We start from the raw sequence: 16,975 nt of genomic DNA on the forward strand, positions 1-16,975 counted from the left end.
TTTTCAGGCAAGTTTTGTGGCCTCAGGAAACCGGACAGATATTTCCTTAGATGATCCTAATTTCTGGCAGAAATGGGCTAAAAAGGCAGAAATAGATATAGATGCCATCAGTGGTAGAGTAAGTATGTCTTTCCCTCTAAAGATTTTCTTTTTAATGAGTATACTTTGGTAATATAATATTTCAGCAGTCAATTATATAGTTAATAAAATTAATTTCTACTAGATCTTTCTGGGGTAATAGCATTCTCACATATTAAGTCAGGCACTGCTTAAATTTAATACTGTCTGTCATAGAGTTGCTTTTTGTAATTTTTTAAAATCACTTCAAGATCATGCTCTTTTGTTGTGCTTTCTTAGTTGAGGAGTTTAGTGTCAGAGGTCCTGTTGATGATGTTCCAGACAGATACAAAAGAAAAACAATACCAGACAAAAAAGGGTATTTTTAAGATACTTCCTTTGGGGAACAGAATCGAATACTAAGACATGTATTTAATGGTTGTACAGACATCTAGGCTTTGAAGATTACCAACTAATCACAACAGCTAAATAACTAGTGGAGAGCTCTGTTAAACAGCCATGCATCAGATCTTTTTTTGATCGATGGCCCTTAATCGTTGTTATTTAATATATTTTAGAATATACATGTACAAGTAAATTTTAAAAGGTAGTCCCCAAAATCGTATTTGTTATAAAACATTTTTATGTATTACAAAATCAAAGATTTCTGAAAAACACTTAAAATTCATAAATTTTATACATATATATGAATGAAAGAACTCAAATATACTTCCTAACCTTCGTAAATATTGCTACTAAAGAAGTAGAAAATATAATGCAAGAGAAAATCGACTTCACAGCAGGAAAGAGACAAAAAATATGAGTATACCAGTTTACTTTTGAGAGATTTGTTGATGAGGAAGAAAAATCTACATACCTTAGACCAAGCGTCCTCAAACTAGGGCCCGTAGGCGGCCCACCAAGGACATTTATCCTGCCCGCCGGGTGTTTTTGCTCCGTTTGTTTTTTACTTCAGTGTGCACAGAAATTTGTTCATAGTTTTTTTTAAAACTATAGTCCGGCCCTCCAACTGGTCTTAGAGACAGTGAACTGGCCCCTGTTTAAAAAGTTTGAGGACCCCTGCTTAGACATTTTTAACAAAAGTAGTTTAAAATAGAAATTTTACCTAATAGATTTAATCTCCAAATTGTTGATGACAATATTTTCATAAAGCAAGGCAAAATATTTCTAAAATGCCCAATGCTGTATTGTGCAGTGATATTTGTAACAGCACTATTAGTTATAGCATGACTTTAGAAATTTATTAAATCTTCAGTAGTGATGGAGTAGAAATCATTCTTTATAATGCAGTAATCAGAATGAAGTATATGGGAACTTGCGTAATGGCATACATTGAGCTCCAAAACAAGAATTAAATTAAAAAGTTTGATGGAAACAGATGTAGAACAATACTTAGGCAATTGTCTTAATTATGGATTTTCAAAAGCATGTATTAGTAATGCATATACATTGACAAGATACTTTCTGTATGACTTCCTTTAAATTTTAAGAAAAAAATTATGTTGGGTGGGTGGCTAGACAGTATTTTATTCTATTGTACATAAGTTTTCTCTAAGTCAGAATTATCAACAGCACCTAGCAACATTACACATTTATGAGTACTTTATGAGTTAGGATCATTCTTTAACTAGGGCTAAGTGATGAACAAGACAGATAAACTACTGGTTTTAGAGAGCTTACATTCTTAGCAGTACAGAATTTAAGAGTGAAAGAATAGAGAACACTTGAAAGACATAGAATTGGGTAAAATGGGGAGGTCACTGTCCTGTGATATCTCTGCTGAGATTTGAATTATGACTAGCCAGAACAGCATGGGGAAACTTTCACAGGTAGAGGAAACAAGTGCAAATGGCTCCAAATGAGATAATGTATCCCAGAAGCAGGAGATACTGTGGCAAGATGTAGGATTTAGAGGGGGTCTGGGTAAAGTCAGAGATCATAGACAAGGATCAACTCAATAGGACCTGGCAGATATCTTAAGGATTTTGTAAATAAACATATGGTCATTTAATTCTGTCATGATTACATTTTTAAAGGTATACATTGTGAAACGTATTAAAGAATTTTCTCAAAGTAAAGTATAAAGAAGTTAGACTAATAATACTTATTTTTGCTAGTATAGCAAAGTATATTATAAAGAAACTAACAAGATGATACTGACAAATGAAGCGTGAAGAATGAAAAGAAGAGAAGACAAGATTTTAATACAGAAGTACTATTTGGAAGGATATTTAATACATTAGTACTAAGATACTGAGTTTGGTTGGAAGATGCTCATAAAGAACTAGTCTCAGAAACCCACAGGGGCAGCTCTGCCTCGTTCTATAAGGTCACTATGACTCGATGGCTGTGAGGACATTGGGTTAGCATTTGGAAAACCATTAAAGTCACATCTTACAATAATAAATTGTATATCAAGAAAATTCCAATTTGTGATAAACTTAACTTTTTTCCCTTTAAGTCAAAGTGCAAAAAATGCTAAATTTCTCTTCAGCCTAACTCTTGCAAAGCACTAAAACGACATTTGGCCCTTCTATCTGTGGTTTTGTATCTGGGGAGTCAACAAAACACTGATGAATGGTGCTCGCTTAAGCAGCACATATACTCAAATTGCAAGGACACAGAGAAGATTAGCATCACCCCTGCACCAGGATGACACACAAATTCGTGAAGCATTCCATATTTAAAAAAAAAATACTGATGGATGAGAGATGTTAAAAAAATTAAAAGGCAAAACAATTAAGGCATCCTTCAAAAGCTAAAAAGTAGCTTAAAGCACAATTATGTGTAATTTACATTCTAGGTAATCAAGAGATACGTAATTTAAAGTATATGGGGTGATGTATATAGGTTATACAAATATATTATTTTAGAGTATGTGATCAACTGTTATTTTGACTTATGAGAGTGCTTTTTAGAAATGGGAAGTTTTCATTGTGTTTTAATTCCATTTTCTACAAACTCTGAACCTCCTTTGTGTAAGACACTTGAGCATCAGTCGATTTTGTTATGGAGGCGGGGTCATGGACCCAGTTTACTGAAGCTACCAAGGGATGACTGTAGGTGTTTCTAAATATGTAAAACACTTATACTCTTTGGCCAATATTGCCATTCCTGGGTATTACTTTTCTTTTGGATTTATTTTTGGAATGGACTTACATCAAAGATTCATTTTAAAACTTGGGGGAAATCAGAATATATTATAAATTAATTACTGTATTGTATAGCATTGCAATAGTTTTATATTTTACATAAAATTTTACATTAAAAATTACTTTTCATTTTTTCCTATGACTGTAAAGCTCTAAAATTACATATATATTGTACTAAGCCTTTGTTTATTTTCCAAACCATTTTTAGGAGCTAATTCAGACATCATACCATTCCATAGTTCAATCACATCAAGCAGTATTTGTACTAAGACTTTCAAAGGAGCTTATATGTTTTAAGTTGAATTGGTAGTTTGATAGAAGTGTTAGTAACTTCTGTTTTCCTAGCTGTCTATATTTGTGAAATTTAAAAGCGAAAATATAAAACATTGTTATAGACAAATTCATCAAAGAATGTTCATGTAACAGCTGTTAAATTTTACAGAACAGCTTGGTTATCGACACTCCCAGAATTAGGAAGCAAACAAGGCCCTTTAGTGCTACCAAGGATGACTTAGCTGACTTATCTGAAGCTGAGAGTGAGGGAGACGAAAAGCCCAAGCTCAGAAGGCCATGTGACCGGTCCAGTGGCTATGGGAGAACGGAATGCTTTAGAGTGGAGAAGAATCTGCTAGTATATGGGTAAACACTTCAACTTTGTGTGATTTGGGTTTATAGAACAAAGTGGTTAAAATAATATTTTTAAGTTTGTTGTAAATATTCTGTATATAAAGTCATTGAAATTTTATAGTGTTTTCTAATGTTTAAATTTTTATTGATTATTAAAATTCATTTCAAGTAGACTGAATTTTTATGCTTAACTTATTTTAAAAGCACAATGATTGGGTATCTTTAAATTTTTTAATTTTATCCCCAAAAATAAACTTTTTCTCATATGTGAAAACTCAATAATACAAAATAGGAAATGTTATTTTTAAAATGTATTAGAAATTACGATGCTATGGCTTTGCATTTTATTCATTGGGAGATAAAGTTCATTAGGCTTAGCATATTAATGACAAAATGTTTTCTCTTTTTTTCAAAACTTTTATACATGAGTTGTTATTATCTTTGGAATTTGCCTTGATAGGTATGTCCTTTTTTGTGTGTTTGTGTGTGTGTGTGTGTAACTAGGTGGGGCCGATGGAGAGAGATTCTGTCCCATGGACGTTTTAAAAGGCAGCTGAATGAACATGATGTTGAAATAATTTGCCGAGCCCTTTTAGCATATTGCCTTGTTCACTACCGAGGAGATGAAAAAATTAAAGGCTTCATATGGGATCTCATTACTCCAACTGAAGATGGGCAAACAAGAGAGCTGCAAAATCATCTAGGTCAGAACATTGTTTTGTTTTCTTTTATAGTTTTTTTTTAAAGTTATATAAGTAAAAATTAGCAGGTTCTCCTAATAAAATATTAAAGCATTACAGATACTGTTACAGAGTCTTAAAATTCCTCCTCCCAACTTCAGGTCAACATCAAAAAATGCCATTGCTAATCAATTTTGTAAGTTTTACAATTTTCTTTTTAATCAAATATGCATTGGTTGGCAAACTACTGACCCAGTAGTATATCTTAGAGATCTTTCTATCCATATTCATGGAAACACAGGCATCTATTAAAGCACTTAAAGGTCACCCATTTTTTAAAAACCCTGCTTAGTTTTCCATAGTATGTACATGCCATAGCTCATGTAACATCTCCTATAATGATGAGCTTTAAGGTAGTTTCTACAAGGTGCTCTGGTGGTTCCTTGGTTAAGGACTAGCCTGCTAACGATAAGGTTGATGGTTCAAATCCACCAATCATTCTATGGGAAAAAGATGTGGCAGCGTGCTTCAGTAAATAGTGTGACCTTAGGAAGGCAAACAGTTTTACTCTGTCCTGTAGAGTTGCTATGAGTTAAAATTAACTGGAAAATAGTTTGGTTATTTTGCAGTGAAAATTTTTGTGCAGTGCTCTTTGTCCGCATACATGTTCAACGAACATAATTATCAAGAAATGAAATGTGAAGTTGGACGATGTAGCCATCTACACCACCTATAAAGTGTGATCTGTGAATCATCGGCCTCATCATCTCCTAGAAGCTTCTTAGGTTTAGTACAAGTTCCCCCTAGTGGTTACTCTGCATATTAAAGTTTGAGAAATATAGGTATACATTTCAGATTGTCTTCAGTACTTTAAATTGCTGTTCAAAGTGAATATAACAGTTTATAATCCTGTCAGATGCCTATAAAGTGTTTCAAATCATAGGATCTTTCACAAATTATCCTTGATTTCACATGTCCTTCTCATCTTAACAGGATTGTCAGCTCCGGTGCCTAGAGGTAGAAAGGGAAAGAAAGTAAAGACTCAAGCAAGCTCATTCGACATACAAAAAGCAGAATGGCTTCGAAAATATAATCCTGAGCAGTTACTTCAAGATGAAGGCTATAAGAAGCATATAAAACACCACTGTAATAAGTAGGTAGTGGGTATCTATAGTATAATTTTATAAAAGTTTACTTTTCTGAATTTGTTAGCAATCTCAAAGCATTGGGATTTTGAGTACAAAGGCAGCAGAACCTAGAACCAGTTCGACCATTAATCTTAGAAAGTATCCTCAAGCAAGCCATGTGTCACTAGAGAAAGAAATAAAATGTCCTCCCAATGATTTAATTATATCTTATTTGAATATTAAATAATGATGTCTGTGAGAAGGTTTTAGAGAAACCTATTTTAAACCTATAATTGTAATGAGATTCATTTAATCACATCTAATTATTTTATTATAATTATCTGTACAAAAATTTCTTCCTAATTTTGACTACGAATGCTTTTTTTTCATAATGGTTAATATCCTTCTGTTCCTTCATGTTTAGGGTATTGCTTCGTGTTAGGATGCTATATTATCTAAAACAAGAAGTCATTGGAAATGAATGCCAGAAAGTGTTTGATGGAGTTGATGCAAGGTAAATGAAATGTCATGCTTTATTTGTGTTTCTTTTTCAGTAGCATGATGAAACAAAAATTATGTGATCAGCAAATTATATTTTAGGTGGTACCTTATTCAGTAAAATTTAGAAGACTCAAAATTCGCCAAATTTAGGAATTTAATCCTTGTCAAACTACATAATTATAATTACGCTAATCGTCTCCTACTTATTAAAACAGCCAAAATCAATCACCAAGGCATTATGAATTTATTATAGCTTTTAACACTTTCATATGCATTGACTGGCAATACAGTTTTTGACTGAATATTGTGCTACATACTACATAAAAACAATACTTAGAGGGCTTTCATTAAACTATGAATGAGAACCCTGTCATCTTCCCTTTTTTATAAACAATGCTTAACTTTTTCATTGTGATTTTCTTAACAGTATGGGTTTAGAAGAGCCATGCTTTTCATTGCAGCCTAAAGCACTTCAGTTGCCCTTTTCGGGCTTCAGCATCTGTATATATCCAAAATGAAGTTTTTGAACCAGGAAACTTTTGTCAAGTTCTTTGCTGATCTGTTTCTACTCTGGAGTAGAACCCTCTTCTATTTCTAAAGAAAATTACTGGAGACGCCTACGGTTTTCTTAAAAAGATTATTTTGTAAAACTTGTTGAAATTTACTTTTCTGTTCAGCTTAAGGATATTTATAAGTTCATCTTATGGTATACAATGTTTGTATTGTGAAATTTTGCATTTTTGAATCATAATTGTGGAAAACACAAAAATGAAAATATACTAAATAAAATTGTAACCTCCATTTGTAAAACATCAGTGCTTTAGAAGCTAGGTAACATTTTCACCCTCCCCAACTTGTCTTATTTATAATAATTCATAATGACATGATATATTTTATTTTTTAAGTGATATTGATGTTTGGGTCCCAGAACCAGACCACTCAGAAGTTCCTGCTGAGTGGTGGGATTTTGATGCTGATAAGTCACTCCTTATTGGAGTTTTCAAACATGGTAAGTAAACTGTAAGATATGTTGGCTCTCTTGTTCATACAGGGTAAATCAAGTCATTGATTTTGTGATTCCTACTTAGAGCTTCATTTCATCATTGTATACAGTGTTGTATGCAGCTGTGTTTCCCAAAATAGGCAATACTACCTCCTGCGGGGCACTGCCAAAGCAGATACATACGCTTTATCTTGAATTATGGCTATAGAACAAATTAATTGCCAGAGGGCATGCTGAGTACTTTTTTCTGAAATGGGGGTGGTAGGCCAGATAAGTTTGGGAGCTTGTGATCCAACAGCATTAAAGTCTACACTACCCTTATGTTTCCTCATGAGAGAACAGAGCATAAGCAGTCTCATGACTTTCCTCTCAGGAAGATTTCTTTATACCAAATATGTTATCAGATTTTGATATTTTTTATATTAACTGAAAATATTAATTAAAAGTTCCTATATACATATTTTGAGATCACATAGTGCCTGTGCTTATTTCTAGAAAACATTAATCTGTCATTTTAACAGTTTCTTTAGTCCAAGAGTATCTTCTACACAGAAGTGAGGAGGGCTTATATTAATATACCTGTTTTTTTTTTATTCTTTTTACTTATGTAATTGGTAATCTCCCCAGGTTATGAAAAATATAACACTATTCGAGCAGACCCAGCCTTATGCTTCTTGGAAAGAGTGGGAAAACCTGATGAGAAAGCGGTTGCTGCTGAGCAAAGAGCAAATGATTATATGGATGGGTAAGTGCCTTTCAGAGTCATGAATTCCCCAGTACCAACTGCTGTTCAACAGCAGCATATGTTTTATGTTTGCAATAGTTATTTTTAAATAACAAGGCTGTAAGAGACTTGGAGCCTACAATCTAAAAGAACTCCAATACATTGGCACTAGTCCAGCCAAGGATGATCAACCAGAAAGAGATTGGAGCTGTCCCATACTCTTTCTTGTAACAAGTCCTTCATTACTTTTTTTCTTGTAGCAAATATGGCATAATCATTTGGCTATAACAAACCATGCAGGGTCCCAAACGGTAAGGCTAATTCATGAAGAGAGAAATATTATACAGTTCTGAAGTTTTTTATATTCTTGCTTTTTTATCATAAAATAAATATTATCTATGTGTGACCTCCTCTCTGGGAGATGGGCAATGGGAGGTGGGTGAGGGGAGACACCGGGCAGTGTAAGAAAAGATATAATAATTATTTATAAACTATTAAGGGACCAGGAGGAAGGGGGGATCGGAGAGGTAGGGGGAGGGGGAAAAAAGAGAAACAGAGCTGATTCCAGGAACCCAAGTGGAAGGTGAATTTTGAGAATGACGAGTGCAACAAATGTATAAGGGTGCTTTGCTCAATTGATGTATGGATGGATTGTGATAAGAGTTGTATGAGCCCCAATAAAAAGATTTATTAATTAAAAAAAGAAATTATGTTGCTGTTATTAATGCCATATTTAAAATTGAACTTCAAATGCTTTCTTTTTCCTGCCATGTAACATCTTTCATAAAGTGGCTTAGAGTCCTCTAGCCATAAAGCAGAGACTTCTGTCTGACCTGTAAATCAAATGGAAAACCCTTCCAGCAAGACTCCATTTGTTTGTCCTATAAAGAGAAATCCTAAGTCCATCACAATAATTATAGCATTTGTTGGTGTTTTAACAGGGATGTGGAAGATCCAGAATACAAACCTGCCCCAGCTATCTTTAAAGATGATCTAGAGGTATGCTTCGTATCATCTTTTCAAGCCCTCAATTTTGGTTATTCCTTGGTTTCTTTTGCTTTCATTTTCCTTTCCATGTTTTTTCCTCGGTGTGTTTTCATTATAATAATTCTAAGCCTCAAAAAAGTAACTTTGTTGAAATTGGGGTGAAACACAGCACAATAATTCCAAACTTGCCTGATCTCCCCTCCTAACTAAATCCACTAAAACCTGGTTGGTGGATGAAATAAGACTTGCCTGTGTGTTTCACTGCATTTGAACTAAAAAAATACAGCGTCTTCTGGCAAAATCCCAAAGCGTCTTACCTGAATGAGTTGTGGATAGTACAAGCACAACAGATGGAAACTATTCCAAAGTCAAGAGGTTTTAACTAGAGAGTGGAGCCTAAAGGAATTCTCTGAGCTGCTAAAGCGTGTTCCATCATCTTTTAATTCCATTTTCCCATGAACATTTTGAAGTTTAATCATATATCCTAAGTGCTCTACTTAACAGAATTCCACAGGGACAGGGAGAGTTGGATGGTAATACAGAAGTAATGTAAGAAAGGGGAGGAAACAAAGTGAAGAATCTGCAGTGCTTTGAGAATATGATGAAAGACTTGATAGCAACAGCTGTCATGTAGGCTTTGCTGGTCTTGGTAGGCAAGAGACTGACTTGAATGTTGATACCTATATTGATAAAGCATTTAAGTGCTAACTACAAGCAGTAGTTAGCAGGTCAAATCCACCAGCTGCTCTACAGGAGAAAGGTAAGACTGTCTGTTCCTGTGAAGTTTTACAGCCATGGAAACTGTATTGGGTTGCTATAGATTGGAATCTACCCAATGGTGATGTGTTTTGGGGTTATATGAGGATAGAAGGTGCGGGTTAGGCAAGTATGGAGTCAATTAGATTAGAACTGAAATTGCTTTGAAAGCCAGGATCTAAAAATGACAAATAGGGAAATGGCATTGAAACTTAGCATGGACTCTAAGTAGGGAAATAAATAGTATCTCCACTAAGGTTTCATAACCAAAAGCCTGTCTTCTCATGGGTTGATGATTTTATTCATTGTCTACATTATCAAGGAAACCTCAAGTTAAAAAGGTAATATAAAGAGGCATCCGAAGTTGGTAATATGGCTCAGGAGTCTGGTAAGAGCAAAGAGGATTGGAAAAAAAGAAATGAACTCTGGGAAATACTTCAATCCAGAATACACTTGAGTTGGAGATAGAGGTCTCCTTAAGATAATGCCACATTCCAGTGTTTTTAAATGACTGTTTCAGGTGATTGAATGCAAGCAAATTAAACTAAAGTAAGACTAGGCCCCTTAAGAACTTCAGGTAATAGATCTCTTGAAATAATAAATAATACATTGTTAAATGATCAGGTACATAAAAGACTCAGGAACAGTAAATATGTTAAACTATGATCCAAAAAAAGACAGAGAAAAGAGAAATGATTATATTTAACTTTAGAAATGGAAAGTACAGATCCTGTCATTTAAAATTTAGCAAACAAATGCATTGGAGAAGCAGATTAGATACAGCTCATGACAGAAGAAATGATCTGGAAATTAGCAGAATGGTGCATTCACAGTATGATTAATGTATCAGTCTGGTCCAGTCAATGAAAAATTTTCATGCAGTTAATTTGAACATGGGCATTTAGTATAAAAAATATTAATAATGTGGGAATAACAAGGAATTAATTAGTACAAAGTAAAAGATTCTAAAGACTATAGGAATCACAGATACAAGGAGCAAACATCACTGCTTAGGATAAAATAAGCAACCAAGGAAGAGGTATATTATTTCCCTGCCCCTGGGTGGCAGAGTGGGTTAGCAGTTTGCCTGCTAACCACAAAGTCAGCTGTCCATAACTCCCAGCCACTCCACAGGAGAAAGAAGACATTTAATAATCAGGTAAAGCATTACAGTCTTGGAAACCTACAGGGGCCTATTCTGTTCTGTAGGGTTGCTGTGAGTTGGAATCACTTGACATGGAATTTGGTTTTTTTTCCTGAGTTGAGCTAAGATTCATAGCATTTCGAGGGGCATGGTGAGTATATATGGCTCACTGAATGACATTAGATAGTGGTGCTGCCACACCAAGGAAACTTGATAATACATTCACCCTTATGGGCCCCAAGATTGGTCATTTGGGGTAGCATGATTGTTAAAGTACTTGGTTTCTCATTGAAAGGTTGGCAGTTTGAATCTCTACTCATAAAGATTACACCCTCAGAAACTCTATGGGGATGTTGTACTTTGTCATACAGCATGCAGTTTCACTGTGACTCAGACTCCACACATACGAAATAGGTACCAAGGAAACTTACCCTGGTAGTTATCACACTATTGGTTCCCCCCCAAAACCCTTTCTCCTAATGAGACAAAAGTAGTAGCGACAGCTACTTGGTGCTACTAAGCAAGCCTGTCCACCACCTCTGAAATGCTGCTTGCTGTATAGGAGATGGGCATTGGGTAAGCTTTCTGTGCTACAGGAGCTGTGAATCAACTCACTGAAATCAAGAAATAGAACACTCCCTTCTGTCGTGCTTTTTCAGCCCCCTCTACTGACAAAAGTTTAGCATTGTACTGGCTGGTGAAGGAACATATATGATCCTACATTCCTTATATTGGAGCATTAATAAATTTTGAGCTGAGCCAATAAATCAGCAACCAGCACAGTGGAATATATGAAAAAAAATTTAGAGACTAAACTTATATATCTGCTAGGTGTTCCAGAAGTCAGACTAGAAAGAATAAAGATGTATAATGTGAAGAGATGGCAGCTGTAAATTTTTAGACTTTATTAAAGACATGAATCCTCAGAGTCAATAAGTGAAATAAAATAAATTTATCTTGGCAGAATAAATAAAAATAAATCCACTACACCTATATTCTGGAATGAAATGGTAGATAATCAAAGAAAGGGGAGATAACTTAAAGCAACCAGAGAGAAAAGAAAAGGCCTACTTATAAGAATGACAGTAGTTTTAATATATCATTCTTTTCTAAAACAGCGATAGAAACTAGTAGCCATTGAAATAGAATCACCAACATTTAAGATAATGTTATGGTTAGTATTGAGCCTATAACACAATACTTACAGGGTGCAGTAATAACCAAATAAGAGAATGAGCACATTCTCTGGGAGGTGGTCTATGGAGGGGAAAAAATGGGCTTACAATAAAACCTACGGCCTACTCAAGAGTTAGAGGATGGAGAGAAGAAAAAACTGGCTTTAAAGTAATCCGAAAAAGAAAAACATTTTAGTAAATATGACTGACCTAATGTATGAAAGACAACAGAAAAGCTTGAAAGCATATAACTTGAGAAAAGGAATTTAAAATATTGTTCTAATCAGTAAACTCTTAACAAAAAGTTCTGTATTATCTTGGCCTGACTACCCTATTAAAATTTCTGTTTTCTTTTAATAGGATGATGTTTCTTCACCAGGAGATCTTGTCATAGCAGATGGAGGTAAATTGCATTTATTTGTCAGCTTAATGTTGGTGTAAATTCATCAGGTTTTGATACCAGGAGATTAATAAAATAATTAGCCTTACATACTATATATGATTTTTCTATTTAAGACTTTTCTGTTGTTAGTTACCATCAATCAAATCAGGCTTTAGTTCATGGTGACCCATGCTCAATGGGTATGGACTGTTGTGTCCACAGGGTTTCCATTGGCTGGTGTTTGGAAGACAGTTGTTGTGTCTTAATCTGGAGATTCCACTGAAACTATTTAGCATTAAAGAAATACTCGGGCCTCCCTTGAGAGACACTGGTAGTTGCACTTAAGGTGGATTGGCTAGGAATAGGACCTGGATCTCTTGCATACAAGGCATGAATTCTGCACCGAACTACCACTACCCTTATTTAATACATTAGTTATAAGCATGATATGGTATGTTAGTCAATTGGGGAACTTAGCAGTATCTTTAGCTTTTTCAGATCTTTATATAGAGACTCACTGAGCTTTCCTAGCATTGACTCAATAATAACTTGATGGTGTGTGAGATAACCTCTGTGAGATCTCTCAACTGAACCAACAATGGACAAAATCATGATAAATGGAGAAAAAATTGAAGTTGTCAAGGATTCATTTTTCCTGGGCCTACAATCAGCATCCATAAAAGCAACATTCACAAAATCAAGCAATGTATTCCACTGGGCAAATCTACTGCCTAAGATCTCTTTTAAAATATTAAAGAACAAAAGATGCTACTATAAAAATGAAGTTGTACTTGACTTAACCACAGAATTTTAAATGTCCTTGAATGTGTGTGAAAGTTGGACAGTGAATGTGGAATACTGCAGAAGAATTGATATATTTGAATTCTTCTAACAAAGAATATTGAAAGTACCATAAACGAACATAAAAATAAATATGTCTTAGGGGAAGTACAGCCAGAAGGCCCCTTAGAAACAGGAATGCAAAGATTCATGTCAGCTACTATGGACATGTTGTCAAAAGAAACCAGTCCTTGGAGAAGGACATCATGCTTGAAAAAGAATTACGCTCAATGAGATGAATTGAACCAATGCTGCAACAATGAGTTCAAGCACACAAATAATTGTGAAAATGGTACAGGACCAGACAGTGTTTTGTTCTGTTGACATAAGGGCTCTGAGTTATTTTGGGAAACATTACTCCATACTCCACATGTCTGATAATCCTCTTTAAAACTTTTTGTTTACCAAACTCAGAGAACATTTCACAGGAGCATAATTCAACATACTAAAGAATGCTAAACTGCCATTTTGATGTGGAGTAAACCAAAGAATGCAGAATTCTTCAGGGAAGGCATAGAGAAATGGAAGCAGCTCCTTCAGAAGTATATATACCTAGATGGAGGATATGTTGAGAATAGTTGCTTCTCATAAAGGTGTCTATGATTTAATAGAAATCTTTTTACTTACCGTCATACATTCAGCTTGTTAGTTCTATATACATATTAGGAGTTATTTCCTTTCACTCTTGTTTCCACAAAGCTTTCCTATATAGGCTTTTGCTTTTTCTTCCCTTTAAAGGAAAGTTTGGTTTCATAATCAGTCATTGATTGACTAAATGTCAACTGGCCCCTCAGGGAACCAGTGCCTCAGCCTCCCAAATTTCAACAGGAATAAGGGAGTAGTTACTGCTTGAAATGAATGTGATTATAGTAGTGTATGTAATTATATTGCACCTTAACTTTATTAGGTGAAAAAAAAAACAGTGTAGAACATTATAAAACTAGATTTTAAAAAAATTATGTTTCTATTTAATGACCTTAAGATGTTTTGGTTCTATTTAAATTAAAATATGTTTAATATAGACACCCTCAATTAGAAGAGTTTACAGTATTCAGATTCTCATGAATTCCAGTTTGGTTTTGATTTATCTAAGACATTAAGTAATAGTATTATGCCTGGAAATGCACTAGTAGTATTTTCTGTGAAAGTGACATACAGGACCACACTATTATTTTTTTAAAGGGAATGTCACTTTCACAGAAAATACTATTTATTTGTTTTGAACAATTTTCTGAGTTTGTTTTAGCTTTTCTTAATGTTTGCTGGAGAAATTCTGAGTTTGTGATTAAAAGAAAACTGAGAGATTTGGTAATGAAATTTTACTACTTTCCTCAGTTTTATGAAAGTTGTTTCCCCCGAATATTAACAAGAGTTTCTTCCAACATAGATGGTCAGCTGATGGAAGGCGATAAAGTTTATTGGCCTACTCAGTCAGCTTTAACCACACGGCTGAGGCGTCTCATCACTGCATATCAGCGCACTAATAAAAACAGACAAATACAGCAAATACCGCCAACTTTTTCAGTACCTTCCAGTGTCATGCAGCCTTTCTATGAAGAAGCCACTCTTAATCCTAAAATGGCAGCCAAGATAGAAAGACAGCAGAGGTAAGACAACAGTACTAAATTTTTAATAATTGGTTCTTTTGAAGGTTTTCTAGATATTGCTTCCCTTTGTGAAAATCAGATATATTTAGAGAAGTTGGTAAACACAGTGCTTTGTGTGTGTGCAGGTAGTATCTGAATTAACATTTTCTAATTCCAACAAACATTTACTATGTCTTTTTTGCTTATGCACTACACACAATTTTACATTGTGCCATTTATTGATGTTTTCATCGTCACATTTTCAAAGTTCAATCTAATAAAGATACAAAAATTTAATAAAGGTAGTAAAAATCAATAATAATGAAAACCAAAAAGAATGTTATATTTGACTCTGTCAGAAGCTGGGAACTACTTAATACACACGTACTCATAAACATGTGTCAGCATAGTGAAATTAATGAAGATAACTGTATACTGTAATTTATAATAACTAACCATTTTTCTTATATGACGATTTTGTCTAATATAAACATGAAGACTAAGATACTTTAAAAATTGCAAAGAAAACTCAAGAATTTAATTATCAATTGTGCAAAAGTTTAAATAATACAATTCTATCTTTGATAAATGTTTGGTTGTAAAATATTACAATGAAATGATTATTGTATTACGCCAAGTCAACTTCTGTTTCATATGGTAGATATACCCTTAGACTATTGATTTTTAAAAGGGAGCAAATAGAATTAGAGTATTTTAGATAGACTGGTGCCTTCTTGAGCCTGGCCCTTCGATGTTCTCTTAGAGATAAATCATTGTTCTTTTGTAGCAGAGACACTGCAGAATTTTAGCAAATTCTGAAGATTTTAGCCATTATCAACCATAATCTTCCAATATCATACTCTGTAAATATATTTCAACTATTATTTGCTATATGACATATCACCCAAATATAGTTACCTAAAGCAGCATCAATTATTTTTATTTCTCTCTTATTTTAGATTATGATTTTGCCCTTGTATGTGGTATTGGCTCTGGTACTGAAATGGCTAGAAGGCCGAAATGGTTCTGGCAATTGGTTCTGGCTCCCAAGTAGGAGAAACTCAAGAGGGCAAATTCTTAGCAGCAAGGAGACTAACAGATTTCTTAGGGCTCAATCTTGACAATTACAATTACAACAAAAAACAATTCTGTTGTTTACAAAAATAGTCACAAGGCCACACCAAATTTAAGGGAAAGGGAAATAAATCCTACCTCTCAATAGGAAACATAGCCAATATTTAGTGGCTACCTTTAATCTGCTTTGTAAATTTTTCCTTCATTTTCTAGATCCAAATAAATCTTTCCAAAATTTTATTACAGGATCCTCCCTCGCTATTAGGGATAAAGCTTAAATTCATGGGTTTCTATAATTTAGGCTTTAACATTTCTCATATACACTATCCCCTCAGCCAGAGCATCCTACTAATTCTTGACTCAGGGCTCTAATTTATATTGTTCTTGTCACCTGGAGTATCTCTCTTCCTATTTGTTATCTAGTTTATACCTAATTCATTCTTCAGAACTCAACTTTAGCACATACCCATATCTATTAATTTTCTTCAACTAATCTCACTATTTCTATTTTCTTCGCTCATATTGCATGTATCTAAGACAATGGTTCTCAACCTGTGGGTCGCGACCCATTTGGGGTCAAAGGACCCTTTCACAAGGGTTGCCCGATTCATAACAGTAGCAAAATTATAATAGCAATGAAAATAATTTATGGTTGGAGTCACTACAACATGAGGAGCTATATTAAAGAGTCACAGCATTAGGAAGTTTGAGAACCACTGATATAAGTAAACTTTTATTTCAATAATATAGGATTGTAATGACATCTGTCTTTTTCTGTACATGTATTATAAATTCTTTGATAGTAGGCACTGTCATATTTTTTAGTGTCCTGTGTGGTCTTTCAAAGGAGTCCTGATGGTGTAGTGGTTACAAGTGGGCTACGATATGTATGGTTACCAGTTCAAAACCACCAACCACTCCATGGGAGAATGATGGGACTTCCTACACCTGTAATTAGTCTTGGGGAACCACAGAAGGGAATTCTATCCTGTCCTATCAGATATCTATGAGTCAGCTTTGACTGGATGACAATAAGTTTGGTTGTTTTGGGGTTTTTTTTGTGGGGGGGGGATTGGTAGTCTTTCAGGTTTTTCTTTTTTTTCTGATCCTACTTTTGTCATGTAGCTCCAAAGTTCTTA

At 34.4% G+C, this 16,975-nt stretch overlaps 1 protein-coding gene and 1 non-coding gene across 12 annotated transcripts in view; both read left to right on the plus strand.

Moving 5' to 3' along the window:
• CHD9 (chromodomain helicase DNA binding protein 9) overlaps window positions 1–16,975 on the plus strand; it is a 261,384-nt gene that overhangs the window by 192,212 nt on the left and 52,197 nt on the right. For all 11 annotated transcript variants that reach the window (XM_075536429.1, XM_075536433.1, XM_075536432.1 and 8 more), the window contains 10 exons: window positions 8–118; window positions 3,673–3,869; window positions 4,362–4,561; window positions 5,531–5,690; window positions 6,089–6,178; window positions 7,071–7,174; window positions 7,796–7,913; window positions 8,834–8,891; window positions 12,315–12,357; window positions 14,564–14,783. In XM_075536429.1, coding sequence (XP_075392544.1) covers window positions 8–118; window positions 3,673–3,869; window positions 4,362–4,561; window positions 5,531–5,690; window positions 6,089–6,178; window positions 7,071–7,174; window positions 7,796–7,913; window positions 8,834–8,891; window positions 12,315–12,357; window positions 14,564–14,783 — 1,301 coding nt within the window. The remainder of the gene's footprint in view (window positions 1–7; window positions 119–3,672; window positions 3,870–4,361; window positions 4,562–5,530; window positions 5,691–6,088; window positions 6,179–7,070; window positions 7,175–7,795; window positions 7,914–8,833; window positions 8,892–12,314; window positions 12,358–14,563; window positions 14,784–16,975) is intronic.
• LOC142432851 (U6 spliceosomal RNA) lies at window positions 2,659–2,765 on the plus strand. The gene has a single exon (XR_012780954.1). It is a non-coding gene; the product is annotated as a U6 spliceosomal RNA (small nuclear RNA).

This window comes from Tenrec ecaudatus, chromosome 18 (genome assembly GCF_050624435.1).
Source record: "Tenrec ecaudatus isolate mTenEca1 chromosome 18, mTenEca1.hap1, whole genome shotgun sequence".
Classification (NCBI taxonomy): domain Eukaryota; kingdom Metazoa; phylum Chordata; class Mammalia; order Afrosoricida; family Tenrecidae; genus Tenrec; species Tenrec ecaudatus.